Consider the following 20,360-nt stretch of genomic DNA (forward strand, 5'->3'; position numbering starts at 1 on the left):
TTGATATTTAAATATCAATACAAAGTGTGTGAAATATAGAAATTTATTGCAATAGTCGAAAAATCAACAACTTCATTTTTTGTAAAAATATGCATTATATTTGAAACTATAGTTCACACAAACTAGTATATGGAAGATGAATTATAGTACGTATAGCAGCATACTTAAGTGTATAGTGTATTCATAATTTTTCTGTTTCTATCAAAAATCATGCTATATGCTTTTTTATTAAACAATAACAAATGAACAAAGTAACTTCTTAAGTACTATTAAATTACTGTTGTTTATGACATACATTAAAAGCAATTTATAAATTAAATAATTTAACGCGTTGTATGAAGAAGGAATTTCTATGAATATATATGCCGAAGTGATATATTATGTCCATCGTATTTCATTGCAGAATTAACGATATTCGTACGATGTTAGAATAAATCCAAATACTGAAAAAAGTGCGTTAAAATTAATTTTAGAATGATATTTCAATATAAACGCGATATAAACTTAAAAGGTAAAGGCATCAAGTTGTTAGAATAGTGACCTATGGAAAGGAACATTCTTTTTTTTCTGTAAATCACCTTATTTCAATACAGGATTCTAAGGGTTTGCATGTAAACTTTGATAATATTTTATCAGATTTTTTACGTTTATTTCATGCGAACAAAGTGTTCTGTTTAATAATAAGCATATGGCAAATTTTTACTTGAAAATTTTTCCCTGAATAAATTTACGTCCCTCCTTATCAGTACCGGTCCAAACGAAGTACTGTTTAACCAGTTGTTTTGTTTCTTCTTTAGTTGCATCTAATTTAGTCCAAGTGTACGATTCGTAATCTACCTGCCAGTCTGGACACAACTGTTTCAAAAAATGTGATTGTTATATGGGATTGCAGAATTACAAAAATATAATAAACGTTACAAAGAAAAGCACCAACCGTGAAAGCAAGATCGTGTCCGCGCCAAATCCAAATACCACTAATGCTACTGTCATTTTCCATACCGAAGAGACAGACGCTCGCAAATGCGGCTTTTCGCATTTTGTCTAATCGTTGAAACATTCCACTTATGAGATTGCAAGACATAAAAACCTGTAAAAAATAAATAAAAAATATATCAAAATGCAGAGACATAATAAAAATATGATACTGTTCTTACTTAAACATTCCTGTTTTACCTTTGTTAGTTCATTGTTATATTTGTATTCGCCAAGCCAAATACTATAATGTTCCGAATCGAACTTTTGCCAGAAGTAAAGTACAGACTCTAGTTCGTCTTCGTTACTATAGAATCTTTTAAAATCATCAAGATCAAAAGTGCCTTTAGGTAATGCGTCAAAAGGATTTCGGGTTACAGGTTCAGCGGCTAAAGCAGCATCTGCCGGATCCAGTTCTTCGACGGCTTCCTTCTTAGACTCTTTTGTTTCTTTTGATTCTTTTTTTTCCTTTTCCTTTTCCTTCTCCTTTTTCTCTTTCTTTGAAGACTATAAACATTATAATTTGTTGTTATAATATTACACATAGGCATTTTTATGAAATAATAAAAGAAATAATACAAACTTTTCCTTGAGTTTCTGCGAATTTCTTTGGATCATACTCAAGAGTTTTCTCAGCCAATTTAAAGAGACCAATTACAGCTATTGACTCAGGCTGATGTATGACAGTTTGGAACCATCGATTCACATTCTGGTACGGTTTACGTAGATTTGGGTCCAGAATATACTGATATAAATGAAGTAACGTCATAGCTACACTAATATCTGCTAATGTCAATTGTTCTCCAACTAAATAAGTACGTGTAAGTAAATGAGAATTAAGGGCAGTCAGTGCTTTCTTCACATCATCCTTAGCATGTTCTACATTCTGTAATTTTTATCATAAATCACTTACTTTCGATTGTAAAAGCTATAAAGAAGAATTTAAATTTGTATGCATATTGTTTGATACATATGTAAGAATCATATGCATTTAATAATATGCTAATACTTATATATCTCCTTGAGTTACAAAAATAATTAGAACGTTCAATTATTTCTGCCTTTGATGGAGAATTTACGAAAAATTAATTTATTCATACCTGTTTATGATATGGCATAATTCCAAGCAATGGGAACACCCATGCACAACTAGCAGGAAGGATTTCAGAATCTGCAAATCCAAACCATTGGATGATTTCTGCACGTTCAAGATCAGTTTTGCCTCTTAACTGGTCATTAGCCACTGTAAGAAATAAAAATTCTTATTATATACCAAATAACATCATTTATACAAATGTCATATTATATGAGCTTACCATAGTAAGCAATTGCATTGCTTTCTGTGATACATTTTCCATCGCATGTTTCAAATGCTGGAACCTAAGATAAAAAATAATATGTATCGTTAAATCTCTGATAAATAACTGGAAAATAAAAACCAACAAAATTACACAATTATTTAAATAAGATAGAAATAAATCAAATAACACAGGATTCAAAAATTAATGTTCTAATAATAATTTCTTACACAATCTAATACAAAACATTCATCTGTTAATGTTTCTATAGAAAACATACCAGATGGTTTATCAAGAAAGACGTAACATAAATAAAGGATGAAAATATGTAAAATTAAAGGTAGCCCTACCTTGCCCAGTGGGAACTTCTTTAAAAATGCTTCAGTTTTATTTGTTTCGCCGAAAACGAAATCATATGCGATATTGACTTGGGCACCGGAATATTGAGCTGCAATGAGCACCTTGTAAGCTCTGAAGTTTTCCGGGTACGTGTAAAGTGTCTGAAATAAATCGAGACTCCATTAGTTGATTAACACGTTAAGTTCCATTTCTGCCGAGACTCATGTTTCTATTTGTTCATCATAATGACGATGTTTAGTAGTTCGAATTACATGAGACAAACTTACTCCAGACGCCATTATATCCAGTTACGGGAAGAGGAAGTTGAAGGCCGGTAAAGATCGTTTCTCTCAAGTACATCAAGTCCCTGCACAGCAATAGATATTGACCTTAAGACGTAGCCACAACGCGCGCATTTTTCTACTTTCATGAAATATTTTGGAAATTGTCAATTAACTCGAAACATCGGAATTAGGATAAGAGAAATATTTCTGGTTCAATTTCATAGTTAATATAAATTTCTTTTATCTTGATACTAATTTAATGTTAATTATAAACTGTATGTTTCTATCAGTGATAATTAATTAAATACATTATTCCTATTATCTAAAAGTTTATACTTTGTATTTGTTGTGAAACAGTTGAATATTTCTTTTATAAATAATTTGCTTATCAAGAATTTTTCCAAATGTTTACATATTGATTATTAAACTTTTAAATTAATATTAACTTTTTAAATGTATAAAATAGCAATAAATTATACATAAAGTTCAATTTATATGATCGAATTTTTGTTATATGTATTCTGTCCATAAAATTAATAAATAATTTGAATTTATTTTTTTGAATCTTAGTTTTTTTTTTAGTGGTGAGTATCTATATAGAATTTATACTGTATGATTGCAGTGTATCCAAAAATGGCAGCGTTGAAGGATGTTGTTCCTGTATATAAAAACTTGAAAGAAGAATGGGCGGCGAGTCCGTGTAATTTGAAGAAATGTGGTGAATTACTTAATCAATTAAAGGTGATCTATATAAAATACATAAAGTTATTTGAAAGTATTTTTAACATTTTCAATATGTAAGCGACATCAATATAACCTTGCTTATGCTGTCAAAAGTGTGTTGTCATCGTATTTTGACTGCGTAATACATTTTAATTATTCTAATAGTACATTTTAATTATTAAACAATTAATTTCTATAGGTTGGTCTTACACATTTGATGTTTCTGCCAACATCTAATAACACAGCTAGTCAAAATGAATTACTTATAGCTCGTAAGTATTAATATACATACAATTTTGAAAGGAAATATTTACTAAAGTTTTATCATTATTATTATATTTAATTATGATTACAGGTGATATTTTAGAAATTGGTGCACAATGGAGTATAGTAACCGAAGATATACCTTCTTTTGAACGTTATATGGCACAATTAAAGTGTTACTATTTTGATTACAAATCAGGATTAATGGAGTCTGCATATAAATACCATCTTCTTGGTTTAAATCTCTTATTCTTACTGTCTCAGAATCGCGTGGCCGAATTTCACACAGAATTAGAACTGTTGCCTTCCGATCAAATACAATCTAATGTTTATATCAGACATCCTTTGAGTTTAGAACAATATTTAATGGAAGGTTCATATAACAAGATATTCTTAGCAAAAGGCAATGTACCCGCAGCATCTTACAATTTTTTCATAGATATTTTATTAAACACTGTTCGGGATGAAATAGGAGCATGTATGGAAAGTGCATATGATAAAATCTCTATACAAGATGCCTCGAGGATGTTGAACTTGAATTCTGAGGCAGATATGAAAGCATTCGCGGCAAAAAAGAACTGGAATTTAGCGAAAGATGATTACTTTTACTTTAGTACAACTAGTGAAAAGAAAACTGAAGAACCAATTCCCAGTGCAGATTTGGCTACATTAGCAATTGACTATGCAAGAGAACTTGAAATGATTGTTTAAATATATGAATTTTTCTGTATTTTATAAATAAATAAAGTTTGTCATATAATTATTACAAATTAATGGTTTATTATTACAAATAATGAAGAATAATAATAAATATACAAATACATAGATAATGATAATTTTAAGTACATAGAAACAAAAAATATCCAAAGATAGGAAACTTTTTTTTTATGTTTTGAGTAATAAATCACATATTCTCTTGATCAAACTTTAAATGTAAAGGGAAGTTTACAATCACTTGTAATTTTTATGTTTCTTTCTAACATTAAGTACAAATAAAGACAGAAACATCTGTCAATCTAAACGTTTAACGGTTTTCCCAATTGATTTATATTTGTATAATATTCGTACTATTTTAATATTAGATTAATGCCCTTCTAGGTTATGTTACAATAGTATAACGGGATATAACGGAAAGAAACAATCTGTCAAAATGCTTCGTAGTTATGAAGGCCTCCGATTTCTTTCGGACAAGCAAATGGTGATATTCGATATTGGTAGCGCATACACAAAGTACGTGCATTTATTTTTACGCAAAAAGAATTCTAATATGTTAATATTTACTAATACATAGTTTGGAAATAGATTTGGTTACGCGGGCGAACCTACTCCACGCGGTATAATAAGAACGGAAATTAAGTGTCCAGAAACTAGAGAACTCCGCAGAATTTACGATTACAAAGATACGGAGGATTTGTATCAATTACTCGTCGAATTCCTTCATGCCATATTCTTCAGGTACGGACTATACATTTGACACGTCATTTTTGTTTTATCATATTTATTTTAATGTCTATTTAGTTTAGTTTGTCTAATTAGTATTATATCTTTTGACACAGGCACGTTGTAATAAGTCCAAAGGATGCAAGGATTGTAATTTTAGAATCCTTATTAGCTCCGACACAATTTAGGAACACATTGGTTAAAGTATTATTTAGGCACTTTGAAATCGGATCATTGATGTTATTACCTACTCATTTAGCAACTGTCAGCACTCTGGGTATCAATTCAGCTTTAGTTTTGGACGTTGGATATAAGGAAGCTACATTAATTCCTATTTATGAGGGTGAACCAGTTCTAAAGGCATGGCAGGCTCTTCCTTTGGGTGGTCAAGTTGTACATGAGTCAGTTAAATATTTAATAATTAATATTGTATTAATGTCACTTATTTGATAACATTCATATTTTTGGAGCAGGCGTTTGATGAAATTTCTAAGAAAGATATATCCTAATGTAAATATCACAGAGAAGCATGTAGAAGATATAAAAGTAAGAACGTGTTTTGTTACTACTATGGAAAGATCATCTAAATTAGGAACAGCACATGCTCCTGAGCCTCCTCCAGCAGTTAAATACCCTGGTATTAAAAGTATTAATATACCTGGTGAAGTTAGAGAAAAAGCATTTGAAGTACTATGGGAAAGGGATAATGATAATCTCAGTATACCTACAATGATTCTAGATGCTATTGTTCAGGTATAACTTTAACATATACAAATATTAAAATTTTTTGTTTTCTTCAATCTGGGTTTAAGGAAGTGCATTTTTTATTATAGAGTCCAATAGACATTAGACGAACCTTAGCAGAAAACATACTTTTAATTGGTGGCACAACAATGGCAAAAGGCTTTGCAAGTCGTCTTAAATCTGAACTTTTAACACTTGTAAAAAGTAATCTTTATTCAGAAAAGTTGAAAATTCGAACATTTATGTTTCATACTGCACCCAGTAAACCAAATTACACAGCATGGCTAGGCGGTGCTATATATGGAACTGTAGATCTGCCACTGAGATGTCTGACAAAAGAGAATTATTTGAAACTTGATAGAGTTCCAGATTGGGTCAGTTTGATAGATAATCAGAGAGACGAATCATCCGTCTGCGAAACCTAATACATTGCCTAAATCAATAAAGTGATATCTTTTTTGTAACAAAAAGAACGTATTTTAATGCTTGTATTTATATATGTATATAAAATGTAACAACTTTATCTATTCCTTATTTCTTACTTATCATATTAACATCTATCAAATCTACAAACATCATTGTATTTAACGATAAAATAAAACGATACAAATTTGAAAATTTAAAATGTATTTTATTCATACAAATTGCGTTACAGAATTTTTGGAATTATGTTATAGAATTTATAGAGTTGTGAGCAATGTAAGTTTCTCGTTAAGCTGAAGCTGGGTTTTTATCAATTGTGAGAGTGCAACGACCATCAATAAATCCTTCACATTGCTGTTAAACATCTCGTCAAATTGATCGCTCGACATTTTAGGCACTGAATGTACCATGTCAAGAAGAGCACGACCAACCTAAAAAACATAATAATTTATAACAGTTATATGAAAAGAATACTTCAATAATTTATGTTCAATTAAGTACTTGATTGTCTGGTGGTTGCTTTCCAGTTAACACATCATCAACATATGCAAGTACTTGTTCCAACATGGATGAAAGTTTAGCACTAGCTTCTGCTATTTGAGAGAGATCCATCATTGGTTCTATGCCTCCTCCTGTTTTTACACCAGTTATTTGTGCATGTGCTGGTAATTGAGTTTTAGAACAGAGCTGTAGCCCAACAATTTCTGGCTCATAACACGTAATCTGTAAAAATAAATATAGTCAATGTTTAACAATTATATAATACTTGTTTTGTGTTATCCATATTATACAAAATATAACATACTTGTACTTTAACTGGTGTGAACATAGAACCTTGTTTCCCATTAGGTACTCCTAATGGAACACAGACATAAGCTTTGATTCCCATTCTAGTAGTGTTTGCTAATGTTGTATCGACAGTTAAATGAACGGGATTATTGCATTCACGAACATAGTATTCATGGATAACAGAAGAATGGGTAGTAACCTGTAAAAATTGTTTCAATAAAGTATTATCGTTTTTATTGAAGAATACATATTATTTTTAGTGAAAATTACCTCGTTTCCAGTTGCCCACCATCCGACAATATTTTCCTGAGCATTAACCCTATGATTCAATTCGTACAGATCGATTCCATATGTTAAATCAGCTTCAACTTGACTTTCAGATTCTTTGTGTGGTACACAAAAACAGTTTGTAACTTCAACCATACCTTTCTCCGCGGTACCTACGCATATTAATTTATAAAAAACATTTTTTGTAAAACTTAGAAACTGTCAGATCTCGCAACCTTACATCATAACCGGGATTTTACATTTATATAAATACAAAATGAAAAATTACCTAACAGTGTACCGATAACACGGTGGGATTCCGCTTTTCGACGTTCATAAGCATCAACAATTTGAAATAAAACAACAGGATGAACTTTCACAGTCAGGTTAAGCGCCATGTTTCGCACTTCTATATACCTGTACCAGTACTATATATCACATATGACAAAAAGCTTGGCCACGTTATTTTTTCTAGCTTAAAATAACATTAATATAGAGAGGAATATGCAATTGTTAATTCTTTATCCAATCACCTAATCATTAAACTATCTCACTAAAAAGAGAAAGAAAAGAATGAAATGTAAAATTTTTTACTTATTTTTACTCAAAATAGAGGGTGCTTTTTATTTCAATATTGCATAAATTATAAAAATTTTAGTTGAACTGATATGTGGTACGTTGACGTCGTAAAAAAGAACATACTTCTAAATCAACATGCAGCACTTTCATGACAATTATAGAAATTGTATATTTAATCTGGTAGGCGTGATTTCGATGCAAGATGCTCTTACTAGTCAAAGATAATAAGTGGTACAGTACTCGGTGGTACGATTAGAACTCATTTAGTGTTAGTGAAGAGAAAAAAAAGGAGAAGAAAAGTACACTGTATATTTAGAAAAATAGTACGCAACGTGATCGCGAGTCGTGCAATGCCATTAAAATTTACGTAAATGGAATGCGTTGCTGTCATGTAGTACGTACAATGACGTATAGACGTCAAGAGAATACAAAGTACTTATTTTTTTTTCACTATTATCATGGGTTCCAGATTGAGGTAAGTACATTCTTTATTTTTAACTATTCCCAAAAGACATCGTTTTAGACGGATGTTTTAAACGTTCAATTTTTCTTCTTGATAGTTTTATTATACCATTGAACTGCTCCTTCAATAATGATACATAAAATAAGTGAAAGTACCTCCTGTTTGAAATATATTACCCAAATGTGTTTCTCAATCAATGTTCTATGTATCACGATCAACAGATTGAATTTATGCACTGAGAATTGTAATTACAACAATATATTAATATTTTTAGGGACAATGTGCAACATCTTTTTGAATGTTTCTGCGAGGTAGCTGCACCATTGGGAGAAAAACCACCTTGGATACTGCAAAAGTATCCAACTTCTTTTTTAGATGAGGAAATACTTAAATCTGTCCCTAAATTTGCTTATCCATGTGAGATTGAAAAGTAAGTTTTTAAAGCTGTTTAAAGTAAATATATGTTGTTAGTATAATGTAATATTATAATATTTGTATTTTGTTTCCAGTTTGATGGTACAACATTTTTCATTTGTACTCACTAGTATAGATTCAAAATGGACATTTGGATTTTGCAGACACGATCCTAAGACAGATACAGCATTAGTAATTTTAAGTGTCCTACCATGGCATGAAATATTTTACAAGTTAGTATTTTAACTACTTATAGCTTATGATGATAAATATTTATGTAACATATAATAAATATATATAATATGTAATTAAATATGTAATTTATTGTTTGTGAGCAGGCTTTTAAATAATATTGCAACTTTAATGAGCAATGGCACTGGAGAAGATCTTTGGAAATTTCTTGAAACTGTATATAAAAGTCCAGTACCCATCCCTGGTAGTTCTATCTCTATTCCTGTACCAAATTCTAAAGTGGTAAATTATTGAATAGATTTATATCTGAGATATATTATTATATATTGTATACTATCCATTTTTATTAATAATTTTTAGAATTTCGTTTGCCAAAGTCCAAAACAATTTCAATTACCAAGTATACCTGAAAATGTAAGTAAGAGAAGTTAGCTTTAATGTTTAGGGGAATTATTTAACTAGTTAACTGCATTCGACATGTATACCCTTCATTCCAAAACTCTTCTTATAAATTGAGTTGATTATTTTCTCCAATGCATCAGCCATTTCCCAAATTGTTTTGAGTACTTCACTGCGTATATCGGCTATTCCTTGAATTGTTTTGTGTACTTGTACTCCGTGAGGAGTCACGTTAATGGTGCTAGACCTACGAAGTGCCACTTTGTGTGGTACCTTGCTTTGAAAAATACCACACCGATTGAATTTCATAAAATTTTTCCTTAATTTTTCTTGTTTATGAATTTTATTATTTTTTGGCAATTTTTAATATTTTAATAACAATACCTTTTTTAACAATGAATTGTTAACTTTCATCGAGTAAAAATGTAATCCTTTCTCATTTTGCTTTTCTTTTTTCGTAAAATTTATAATAGCAGCATTTGTTCTGCGTTCAACGTGTATATTCGTGTAATACTTGCTTGATTTTAATTACACACTCTGTAAGAGATTTTTAAAACTAAACTCTGCAGTTAACTGGTTAAATAGAGAATTGCATATGTGACAACTTCTTGATTTTAGAGAAACTTGACCGAATATTATAGTGCTGTCGATGCCCACAATATGATGATTATATTTGCTTCCATGTTATACGAGCGTCGAATTATTTTCACTTCAAAACGTCTTTCAAGATTAAGCGCTTGCGTTCAAGCATGTAACGCCTTAATTTATCCTATGATTTGGCAACATATATATATTCCAGTTTTACCATTGTCTTTAATTGATTATTTACTGGCGCCGATGCCGTTTTTGATCGGCGTACCCACCCCAACGCTTCAGGTATTTGCATAATCTCTATTAATTATAAAAATAAATGATTTACATGTTTACTCTTCAATGTTTTTCGTGATATTCTTTAGAGAGTGCGTAAAAGTGATCTAGGAGAAGTAGTTATATTGGACGCCGACATTAACACCGTAGAGTCCCCGTTTCAAGATTTGGAATCTTTGCCTCAGGATGTAGTTCGTATAAAAAAATGACTTTACTCGTGGAATAAGAAAGTTATTCTTAAGAATTGAAACACATCTTAAATAATAAAATAAAGAGTTTCTTTGTCCCAGGTGACAAACTTGAAAAAGGCATTACGTAATAGATCCGCCCTACTCGGAGACGGTGTGTCAAGGGCATTTTTACGAGCATTAGTACAATTAACAGCTGGCTATAGGGACGCATTAACGTTAGAGCAAGGGCAGAGTATTACATTCAATCAGAATGCATTTGTGGAGAGCAGACCATCGTCGATGCAACCTTTTTTAAGAAAAATGTTGGAACTACAAATATTTCAACAAGTATAAATGGATATCTTTTTTCTTTGATTATCAAAAAAATTTTGAATAAAACATATAAATTTAGTAATGATAATAATTTTAGTTTATAGAAGAAAGACTGAATATGCTTAATTCGGGACTTGGCTTTTCTGATGAATTTGAAATGGAGGCCTGCAGCTATTCTGCTAAATCTGGTAGCAAATTTATGCAGCAATATCGAGAATGGACTTACGCTATGCGAAAGGAAAGTTCTGCATTTTTCCGCAGTGTGAAAGACAAGGTGTGTTACTTTCATTCATTTTTCTTTTAAGACATTGCGGAGATCAGCTATCAAATTAAAATACATGAAATCAAATCATATTTTGTGTTCTTGATTGCCTTCAATTCCAGGCCAATCCAGCTGTAAAATATGCAGTTAAATCAGTAAGTTTAGTGTAAAAATTAAATTAGTTTCTTTGATTATGTATTCTTTCATTAATTATACTAATCACTGTTTCTTTCACTGTGTGTGTGTGCGTGTGTGTGTGTGTGTGTGTGTGTAAAAATAACTGCTAACAAAAGCGGTGCAATAAAAATAATCACAATGGCTCTAATATTATACTACTTATCAACTAAATTAATTTCTGTAAAAGTTCTATTAAGTTTTCTTTACATTTTACAGTTACTATTAACAGAAATTATATTTGCAGGTAAAAGACAAAGGGAAGGATATGAAAACAGCATATAAGGGATTAAAGTGGAAAGGTATGACAAAATTTTACAAACTTCCTTACTTACTAGATGATATATCAATCAGTTCTATACCTATTCTCAGGACGATCAAATAGAAACGATACTAGTATGAGATTCCATCAACCAAGATCAGCGCCTAGTTCACCTACGTCAGATAGAAGGCCTATTGATTTTACATCTCCACCAAAATCACCAAATGGTTTTACAGCTACTACTAGTTATAGAAAAGATCTTCGAATACGTAACAGTAATTTCGCCGATCCAAGGTTTATTTCTATATTTCATGTGTTTCTGCTTTGTAATATCAATATTTATTATTTATTGCAAAACCCAATATGCATTGTTTAAATTACAGTAGGAAACAGTATTCGCCACTAAGTCCTAGTTCTCCAGAAGAATCCGATTTTCCACCAGAGAGAGTGAATATTGATCTGATGCAAGAACTCCGTCATGTGATATTTCCCAATACACCTCCCGTTGATAGAACGGTGAGTATATTTTTAGTTTCCATTAGCTATGTATAAATGTATAGAAATTTCTAATAAGCAGTTTGCGAATATTTCAATGATCAAGGTAACACTAGTTCATATGAAGCATTTAACTTCAGTGGTGTAAAAATGTTCTCATTTGTAATTTTAATGTATCGCAAAACGTTGCTTACTGTAATGTATATCTGTATGCAATCAACATCAATAGTATGATAATGATCGTGATTCATTATCATCCTTAATAGAATTAATTAGGATGATAATAATGATTTACATGTAATTACATATTCATATGTAAATCATGCATGTATGATTTCTAGATATCTTAATATGTATTATATAAAATAATACAACATGTAGATTTCTATTATATTAAAATGTTACGAGAAAAATTATTATTTAGCATAATCAAAAAAAAAAAAAAAATAGTTTTGAAGTATTATCTAAGTGTGCATGTGAAATAAAGAATGTATGGCAATATCAAATAGCATATATGTACTATTCATATATAGAGAATCGTATTAAACACTTCTTTATTCATTCTTTATAATAAGAATGTTTCGTGCATCACTTTCAGTTGAAACCAGTGCGCAGTTTAGACAGCTTGAGACCTGCATGGAGTGGGCATATACGGCACGGCCCTCCACCTAGTACAATTGTCACAAACCAAACTGTTACTCCTTCCACAAAAACTACATCCTGTACTCCACATTCCACCACTTTGATTAGTCCAGTTGATCAATCAAATATTTTGCTAAATACCAATGATATGTCAAATTCTCAAATTAGTGCAAATAATAGCACGTTTCCATTTGATGCTATGGGATCGAAACCAAATAAAACGCGAGAAGAAACCGATAAATCATTACTTCTTCCCGCTTTACAGAGATGTAATGATAATGTTCAAACGAGTAACATTTCACATAAGATTCATACTACTGAATTTATGAAATATAATACTTCATTATATTCTCGAAAAGCTGATATAGAACAACGTAAAAATGATTTTGAAAATTCGACAAAAAACTCTACGTTTTATACCGACAATATTTTCCCAAATCATGATTCTGATCTTTATCCGAAAGAAAATGATCCTTTTGATACTAGTAAAGTGTTTATGCCTTCCTATTTGCAACCACCCATCTTTCAAGCTACAAATGCATCGTTGTCTGTTAATTGTCACGTTCCATCCCATGCATACAATAGTACATCTTGTTCTGCATATTCAAAGGTAAACATCATCATTCATTATTTGTTTTGTGAATCTATAGTCACTTTTTCACAATCATTATACAGGCATTTTAACATATATTGTGCATTTATCGTTCCCTGTATGAAGAAATCCTCTGTTTTGCTAAAAAGGTTTAGCTTTTTTCTTTTATAATATGTGCTATAATATTTCTCTAAGAATAAGCCAATATTTTTATTTTTAACAAAACATTTCTGTTATTGTTCATAGGAGTCTCCTGAAGTGCCAGATTTGATTAGATTAGATTCGACAACGAGCAACGATGACTTCGACCCATTGCTTTCTAAATCATCAGAATTCGCGAGTTCTAAACAAATGACTCAATCATTGCATATACCTGAAATGGGCGAAGGTCTTAGCAACCCGTTGTATCCTTATTTCCAACCATTGCACAAAAGTAACGATAAGCCACAAAAATCTTCCGATAATACCGGCGATTTGGATCTGTTGCAAGCCTACGGTTTGGATTTTAATAAATTTAGTATAAGTAATGGTGATTCACCATCGAGAAATTCTACAATATGCAACTCATCCGAAAGCAGTATTAATATCGATAGTCCGTTCAGCTTAGGGCCTGCCATTAAGTCACAAAATAATTGGACAAAATTTGAATAGGTAATAAATTCAATTACTATTCACATATCACAATTGTATATATAATGTTAATACTGTTTTCTTGTTTTGTTATTCATGTAAACATAAATATCATCGAACGCCTACAAGAACATAGTTGTGAATAGGAGTTTTACAGTAAAATGATAATAGAGTTCAATGAATTATAATTCTCTAGCCAGTAGGTAAAACGGAATACAATTTGGATTTGGCTTTGTAGCACAAATGTAATACTATATCCTTATACATTTTTTATATTGAAAACTGACAGAATAAGATTTACAATATTCTCGAATTTGATTTTGCGCAATTTCTAAGTCATTAGTTTTCCAGATTTAACTATAAATTTAGCTATGAAATTTGTTTCAATCGATATGTTTAATTGAAATATGAAATGCAGCTACAACTTGAAGTATTATTTAATATTATTGAGATGAATTCTTACAATATTTATGTATATTAATGTTATAGCAATTACGTTGTAAAATTATAGTAAGATGACAGATAATACTGATAGAGTAATGCATATAATTCATATCATTTCATTAAATTTTCTTTAGCTTAATCGTTTTCATAAATTAGTTGCATTTGTTCATGACTGATAATTATAAATCTACTAAGAATAATCGATCGGAACAAATTAAGTACCTTTATTGAAATTAATAGCTCACCCTTGTTAGATTTTAAATATACAAAATTTCATAGTTATTGCATTTATTGGCAATGCTTTATAATAAATCAATATGAAAAGCAATTTCTTTTGTAATGCTAGAATTATTCACGCTTCCTACATCGTTAATTTTATTTTATAAAATACTAATTTAAAAAATTGCTAATTGATCTTCTAAATAAGTCTATCTTTTTGATCTCTAGATGCTACTTTAATTTGCAAAAGTATTTATCGATAAATAAAAATAACAGACGTTTGATAAAATATAATTTAATAAATAAGAAAGTAATGTGATAGTGAAATTATGACACCTAAATAATTTAAGTGTTACATAGCACGTAGCGCTGATAACGCATCAGTGATTCGTCGCAATTCTCCTTCATTATTTTTCAGCTTTTCTTTGTTATTATTTTGTACATCGAATGGTACTTTAACGTTATAATCAGGAACTTCCATAGCTTGTTTGGTTTTACGAATAGTATCTATTAATTGCTCCTCCTTTTTGCTAAGTTTCTCTAGTTCTTTCTTTGGATCAATTAAACCCTTGAACACGTACAAATTTTATAATTAAACCCAACTGCTATATATTAACATTAGCTTTTTAATTTATCTTAGTAATAATAATTATTTTTACCTTCAATAGTAGATGTACTTGAACTTTATCTGTGACAGTAATGATAGCACATCCTGTTGGTGGTTCCTCCATATTAAGTTTAGAATAAGCAAGGGTTTCTATCAATAATCTATATTCCAGAAGCTTTTCTTTCAAGTTATTACTACTACATACAAGAAATGCTTCAGTCTTTATTTTGTTCGGTAAGTTATACGTTGCACGCGCTGATCGAATATTCTTTATTACTTTGTTGGCAAAATCAACGTCTTTCTCTATTTCTTCGTTTCTCCAATCACACTATAAATCGATCATACAATCATATACTTTTATGTATACAGAAGTTGTGACAAATGAAACAAAAAATATGCTAATACCTCTGATACTTCTGGATATGGACTAACGCAAACACTGGGATAAAGCTGCTTCTTGCGAGGTAAACGTTGATAAAGTTCTTCCGTTATAAATGGCATGAAGGGACTTAACAACCTCAATCCTACATCTAGCGTCTTAAATAAGACTCTTCTTGCTGCATACTGTCTCTTGTTATTATTACCTTGAAAGACTGGTTTCAAATACTCCTAAATAGTAATACATACTAATAATATAATAATTGTATAAGAAAATTATGAATTAAGAAACTTAAATATATAATTATATACAAACCAAGTAAACATCACATAAATCATACAACCAAAGATTATAGCAGGCAGTAGTGGCAGTTGGAAAATCATATTGTGCCATTGCTTCGTCACAGATTTTTACTGCACAACTTACACGAGAGAGCATCCAAGAGTCTATATTTGTTTCACAATGTAGCTAATGATACAAAAATCGATATTTTTATCTAAGTGTATTGATTTTTTATACTGATTTATTGGAATATTATTTACCTGTTTCCTACTGTTATTGTAATCGTGTATTTTACAACCACACTGAGGTAATATTTTACCTTCTTCTACACGAAACATAGATCGTTCTTGTTCACTGTAAGATGCCACATGTTTATACCAACGATGTAAATGAGGATAGTTTCTTAAATCAGTACCCAATCTGGTAAAATATTGGTGAACTTTTGTGTCAATTTGTGAAGGGTTATATCCATCTAAATAAGGATAGTCTGCCAAGTAATTATTTAACGCATCTTGCACGCAGTTTTCTTTTAAAGTGTTTTGATACCAATCATTATCACCTATCATATTATCATTGCGGACATCATTAATTGTCTACAATAAAGAAAATGGTAACAATTTTGAAAACCTTCTATGATTAAGAATGTTAAAATTAAGTTTTACCGATTGAACGTCTTCATCATAATCGAAATTAGAGTCTAGGTACATGAGAGAGAATTTCGTCGCATTCCATATTTTATTACAGAAAAATCGATATCCTTGTACGCGAAGAATATCAAGATTAATATCGCGACCTTGCATGGTGTAAGCGCAAAGTGCAAACCTTAAAGCATCGGTCCCACACTCAGGAATTCCTTGTGGATAGTCACGTTTTTGTCCCTCTATAGCATATTTAAGTTCTTTTGGATCCAAATTTGAATCCATCAGTTGTTTATGAAGATTCTAAATGAAAGTAATTAGCTAACAAATAACCTCGCCAAAGCGAAAAAAGAAATGGCAGATAAAATGTATACCTCCAATGATATCCCATTAATCACATCCATAGGATCTATAACATTTCCCAACGATTTGCTCATTTTCCTTCCATGAGCATCTCGTACCATAGCATGCAAATATACTTCTCTGTAAAAGCATTCTTTTAGATGTATAATTATGAAAAATTAAATATAAGAATAAAAATATGTACCTAAACGGTAATTTCCCTAATAACTTTTGACCCAAAAAGACCATCCTGGCTACCCAGAAAAATAAGATATCATGTCCAGTTTCTAGTAATGTACCAGGATAAAATGCTTCAAGTTCTTCTGTCTAAAGTATAATTATTTTATTTTAATATTAAACAATGAAACTAACTAGTACATAAGTATGTTAATGAAAGAAATAATTTGTATGTATACCTTATCTGGCCATCCAAATATCGAGAATGGAAAGAGACCTGAAGAGAACCATGTATCCAGTACGTCAGGATCTTGCTCAATAATAATATTATCTACATTTGTACCTAACTGCTTTGCAGCTTTTTCCTTAGCTTCATTTTCTGAATGTGCACTCACCCAATAATCATCTAACTAAGGAATATGAATTTGTATGATAAGTGCAAAGAAACTTAATTTGATATTTTAATTACCTTTATGTTTTCGGGTATATTAATTATTTTGACACAATAAGCAGGAATACGATGACCCCACCATAATTGACGAGATATACACCAATCTCTTATATTTTCCATCCAATGATACCAAATTTTCTTGTACTGATCAGGAATAATTTTTAGTTCACCGGATTTCACTGCATCCATTGCTTTTGCAGCCATTTCACTACATTTTACGTACCTAATAATAAAAACGATAAATGTAATTTATTCTATTATGCGTTTTAATGATTATAAATGTGTAACTATTAAACTACCATTGAGGCTTCATCAAAGGTTCAACAACGTCTTTAGATCTACTACATATTGGCACTACCATAGGATTGTCCTTGATTTCAATGAACAAATTTCTTGCAGTTAATTCTTTTATTATAGCTGTTCTGGCATGGAATCGTTTCATTCCCTGAACAAAGAAAACATGTTAAAGATGTCAATTCATTTTTAAATCAAAAAATAAAACATGATGTATAATATACTGTAAATTGTCCATAATCTCCAATAATATTTCCATTATCGTCGAAGATAGTAATAAATGGTAAATTATATCTCTTTCCCACTTCATAATCATTAGGATCATGAGCTGGTGTAATCTTTACAGCACCTGCAAAAAAAGAATTTTAAATTAACATTGCTTTAGTAAGATTTCTTATTAGATCAGTAGTACTGACCTGTTCCAAATTCCATTTCAACAAATTCATCGGGTATAATTGGTAATTTTCTGTCACAAAATGGATGTTGTACATATTTTCCAATTAAATGAGCATATCTAGTATCTTTTGGATGAACAGCAACAGCTGTATCCCCAAGCATCGTTTCAATACGGGTGGTAGCTACTATTATTTTCTCTTCAGAACCTATCACTTTATAGGCGAATAATACTAAAACTCCAAATTCTATTTTTTCTTGATATCCAGGAATTGAAAGCAATGTTCGACCAGTTAATTCAAGTTTATCAACCTACATAAAGTAAATGTTAAATTCAGAAAAAAACAATCGTAAAGTTAATGGTCATTTGCTATTTGGTCAAAGATATTTACTTCTATATCGGATATAGCGCTTTTTAATGTGCATGACCAATTGACTAATCTATTGCTTCTATAAATTACACCTTCATCGTGCAACCTTATAAATGCTTCTGTAACAGCATAACATAATTTTGGATCCATAGTAAAACAAACCCTGTCCCAATCAAATGATCCTCCCAGTTTCTTCAACTGCAAGTAAATTCTGTTTCCTTTTCTAAAATGTATAATATATATAGATGTGCCATATATTTACATTATACGTAATCTATTTAAACATACTCTTCTTTCCATTTCCAAACTTTTTCTATGAAATTTTCTCTTCCTATATCATGACGTGTCTTCTTTTCCTCTCTCCAAAGTTTCTTTTCAACCACCACTTGAGTAGCAATACCTGCATGATCGCAACCTGGATTCCACAGTGTTGTACGTCCTTTCATACGATTCCTTGTAAATTAGAAAAAAATTTTTGCACAAGATTATTATCTACAAATGATTAAATTACAATACTTGAGCAAAACAAGTTATATTGCTTTACATTTCCATGCAATCAACTACATATTTCTATACAGTTTATACTATAGTTCAGGTATTATTTTACCATCTTGTAATAGCATCTTCTACAGCATTAGTTAAAGCATGTCCAAGATGAAGAAATCCAGTTACATTAGGAGGAGGTATCACCATGACAAACTTTCCTTTAGGATTTAATTGCAATATATTTTTTCTCTGCATATAAAAATTATAAAATGAGACAAAGAAAGCAAGCTCTAGACTAATTCTTTATTAAAATATGTTTCTGTTACATACACCATATTCTGGCTTAAAGAAACCTTCCTTTTCCCACCATGAATACCATGCAGCTTCAACATATTTTGGACTGTATGCATCAGGCATCGCACATGTAGTATCTTTCTTATCTCCCAAAGGTGTATTTACCATGTATATAGCTGATTCTTTGCATTCCTTTTTCTTTTCAATTTTCTGAAAAGTAAAAACATTTTGAAAATTAAAAACAGAAACAAAACTTTTTTGTTAACGAAAAGGTTACGAATTGCGTAACAAAAAAAAGAAGGCCATATGGATAATATGAAACTTAATAATTGAAAATAGGTGAAGGTGAAAGATTTTAATAATCTTACTTCGTTCTTTTCTTTTACTTTTGGAGCTTTGTCACTTTCTTTCTTTTCCTGTTTCTGTTTGAACTTCTCTAATTTTGCCTGTTTTTTCGCCTCCTTCTGTAATTGTTTCGCACTCTTCTGCGGGGTTTCAGTTTCCCCGTTTATTTCCTCAGTTTTCATATCAACCATCCTGCCAATTTTAATTTACGTTCTTTCTGAACATTCAATTACTGTAACATGAATCGACTGACGACACACTTTCAAAAATTGTAACATCAACCACGCACTTTCTCCACACTACCTATTAACAGGAGATTGCAGCCAATTCATTGTTGTAACCACATACCGCACGTACGTACCCAACAAAGTACGTGTATTTATTCATACTTATTCTGTTGCATTTCTTTCGATAAACACAAGGTGGCACGGAGATAAAAATTAAGTTGCAGTTCTAGATTATAGTTTTATTCAAAGGAATAGAAATAAAAAACCTAAAATCCCTAAACGTATTGACCATGGAGCACGACCATATAAACAGGTCCCAACTCTTATTTACTAAAACCAGAGATGAAATTCTCTCTTCAGAGAAAACCGTCCGAAAATTGAGTCGTAAAAAATT

The 20,360-nt window shown here is 30.7% G+C and overlaps 6 protein-coding genes across 9 annotated transcripts; 3 read left to right on the plus strand and 3 right to left on the minus strand.

Annotated features, from left to right (window-relative positions):
- Positions 1 to 622: 622 nt before the first annotated feature.
- LOC100743133 (elongation factor 1-gamma) lies at positions 623 to 3,036 on the minus strand. Its single transcript, XM_012383131.3, has 8 exons — positions 2,897 to 3,036; positions 2,621 to 2,770; positions 2,289 to 2,352; positions 2,073 to 2,215; positions 1,556 to 1,858; positions 1,174 to 1,479; positions 935 to 1,087; positions 623 to 855 (listed from the first exon to the last, which is right to left on the minus strand). Exons 1-8 carry the CDS (start codon positions 2,906 to 2,908, stop codon positions 700 to 702), a joined length of 1,287 nt encoding a protein of 428 aa, XP_012238554.1. The 5' UTR covers positions 2,909 to 3,036; the 3' UTR covers positions 623 to 699.
- A 445-nt stretch (positions 3,037 to 3,481) lies between these two features.
- Positions 3,482 to 4,650, plus strand: LOC100743372 (26S proteasome non-ATPase regulatory subunit 8). Its single transcript, XM_003487793.4, has 3 exons — positions 3,482 to 3,634; positions 3,816 to 3,888; positions 3,972 to 4,650. The coding sequence occupies exons 1-3, from the start codon at positions 3,506 to 3,508 to the stop codon at positions 4,589 to 4,591; spliced, it is 822 nt and encodes a 273-aa protein (XP_003487841.2). The 5' UTR covers positions 3,482 to 3,505; the 3' UTR covers positions 4,592 to 4,650.
- A 264-nt stretch (positions 4,651 to 4,914) lies between these two features.
- LOC100743493 (actin-related protein 10) lies at positions 4,915 to 6,598 on the plus strand. Its single transcript, XM_024366257.2, has 5 exons — positions 4,915 to 5,110; positions 5,183 to 5,335; positions 5,437 to 5,721; positions 5,794 to 6,073; positions 6,154 to 6,598. Exons 1-5 carry the CDS (start codon positions 5,031 to 5,033, stop codon positions 6,487 to 6,489), a joined length of 1,134 nt encoding a protein of 377 aa, XP_024222025.1. The 5' UTR covers positions 4,915 to 5,030; the 3' UTR covers positions 6,490 to 6,598.
- A 76-nt stretch (positions 6,599 to 6,674) lies between these two features.
- LOC100743618 (eukaryotic translation initiation factor 3 subunit F) lies at positions 6,675 to 8,045 on the minus strand. The gene is made up of 5 exons (XM_003487795.4): positions 7,833 to 8,045; positions 7,547 to 7,716; positions 7,293 to 7,475; positions 6,989 to 7,210; positions 6,675 to 6,918 (listed from the first exon to the last, which is right to left on the minus strand). Exons 1-5 carry the CDS (start codon positions 7,939 to 7,941, stop codon positions 6,745 to 6,747), a joined length of 858 nt encoding a protein of 285 aa, XP_003487843.1. The 5' UTR covers positions 7,942 to 8,045; the 3' UTR covers positions 6,675 to 6,744.
- A 200-nt stretch (positions 8,046 to 8,245) lies between these two features.
- LOC100743739 (DENN domain-containing protein 1B) lies at positions 8,246 to 14,923 on the plus strand. Of its 3 annotated transcripts, XM_003487796.4 has the most exons (15): positions 8,566 to 8,597; positions 8,860 to 9,015; positions 9,095 to 9,232; positions 9,338 to 9,473; positions 9,552 to 9,605; positions 10,209 to 10,466; positions 10,547 to 10,648; positions 10,748 to 10,975; positions 11,058 to 11,234; positions 11,345 to 11,377; positions 11,644 to 11,698; positions 11,769 to 11,952; positions 12,042 to 12,174; positions 12,752 to 13,405; positions 13,634 to 14,923. In XM_003487796.4, exons 1-15 carry the CDS (start codon positions 8,581 to 8,583, stop codon positions 14,036 to 14,038), a joined length of 2,730 nt encoding a protein of 909 aa, XP_003487844.1. In that variant the 5' UTR covers positions 8,566 to 8,580; the 3' UTR covers positions 14,039 to 14,923. The 3 variants fall into 3 exon arrangements, with proteins under 3 accessions (XP_012238567.1, XP_003487844.1, XP_003487845.1); XM_012383144.3 differs by lacking the exon at positions 11,345 to 11,377 and having other exon boundaries at positions 8,246 to 8,597; XM_003487797.4 differs by lacking the exon at positions 12,752 to 13,405 and having other exon boundaries at positions 8,581 to 8,597.
- Positions 14,924 to 14,959: 36 nt separating this feature from the next.
- Positions 14,960 to 20,178, minus strand: LOC100744087 (valine--tRNA ligase). Of its 2 annotated transcripts, none has more exons than XM_012383142.3 (19): positions 20,029 to 20,178; positions 19,763 to 19,931; positions 19,431 to 19,604; positions 19,222 to 19,349; positions 18,903 to 19,067; positions 18,636 to 18,837; positions 18,267 to 18,555; positions 18,075 to 18,199; positions 17,856 to 18,001; positions 17,575 to 17,779; positions 17,345 to 17,515; positions 17,134 to 17,255; positions 16,961 to 17,069; positions 16,611 to 16,889; positions 16,209 to 16,541; positions 15,982 to 16,134; positions 15,693 to 15,896; positions 15,340 to 15,615; positions 14,960 to 15,248 (listed from the first exon to the last, which is right to left on the minus strand). In XM_012383142.3, the coding sequence occupies exons 2-19, from the start codon at positions 19,928 to 19,930 to the stop codon at positions 15,033 to 15,035; spliced, it is 3,465 nt and encodes a 1,154-aa protein (XP_012238565.1). In that variant the 5' UTR covers position 19,931; positions 20,029 to 20,178; the 3' UTR covers positions 14,960 to 15,032. The 2 variants fall into 2 exon arrangements, with proteins under 2 accessions (XP_012238565.1, XP_033175632.1); XM_033319741.1 differs by having other exon boundaries at positions 20,043 to 20,128.
- Between the last annotated feature and the right edge of the window lie 182 nt (positions 20,179 to 20,360).

The sequence above is a fragment of the Bombus impatiens genome, unplaced genomic scaffold (assembly GCF_000188095.3).
Source record: "Bombus impatiens unplaced genomic scaffold, BIMP_2.2 scf_0203, whole genome shotgun sequence".
In the NCBI taxonomy this organism is placed as follows: Eukaryota; Metazoa; Arthropoda; class Insecta; order Hymenoptera; family Apidae; genus Bombus; species Bombus impatiens.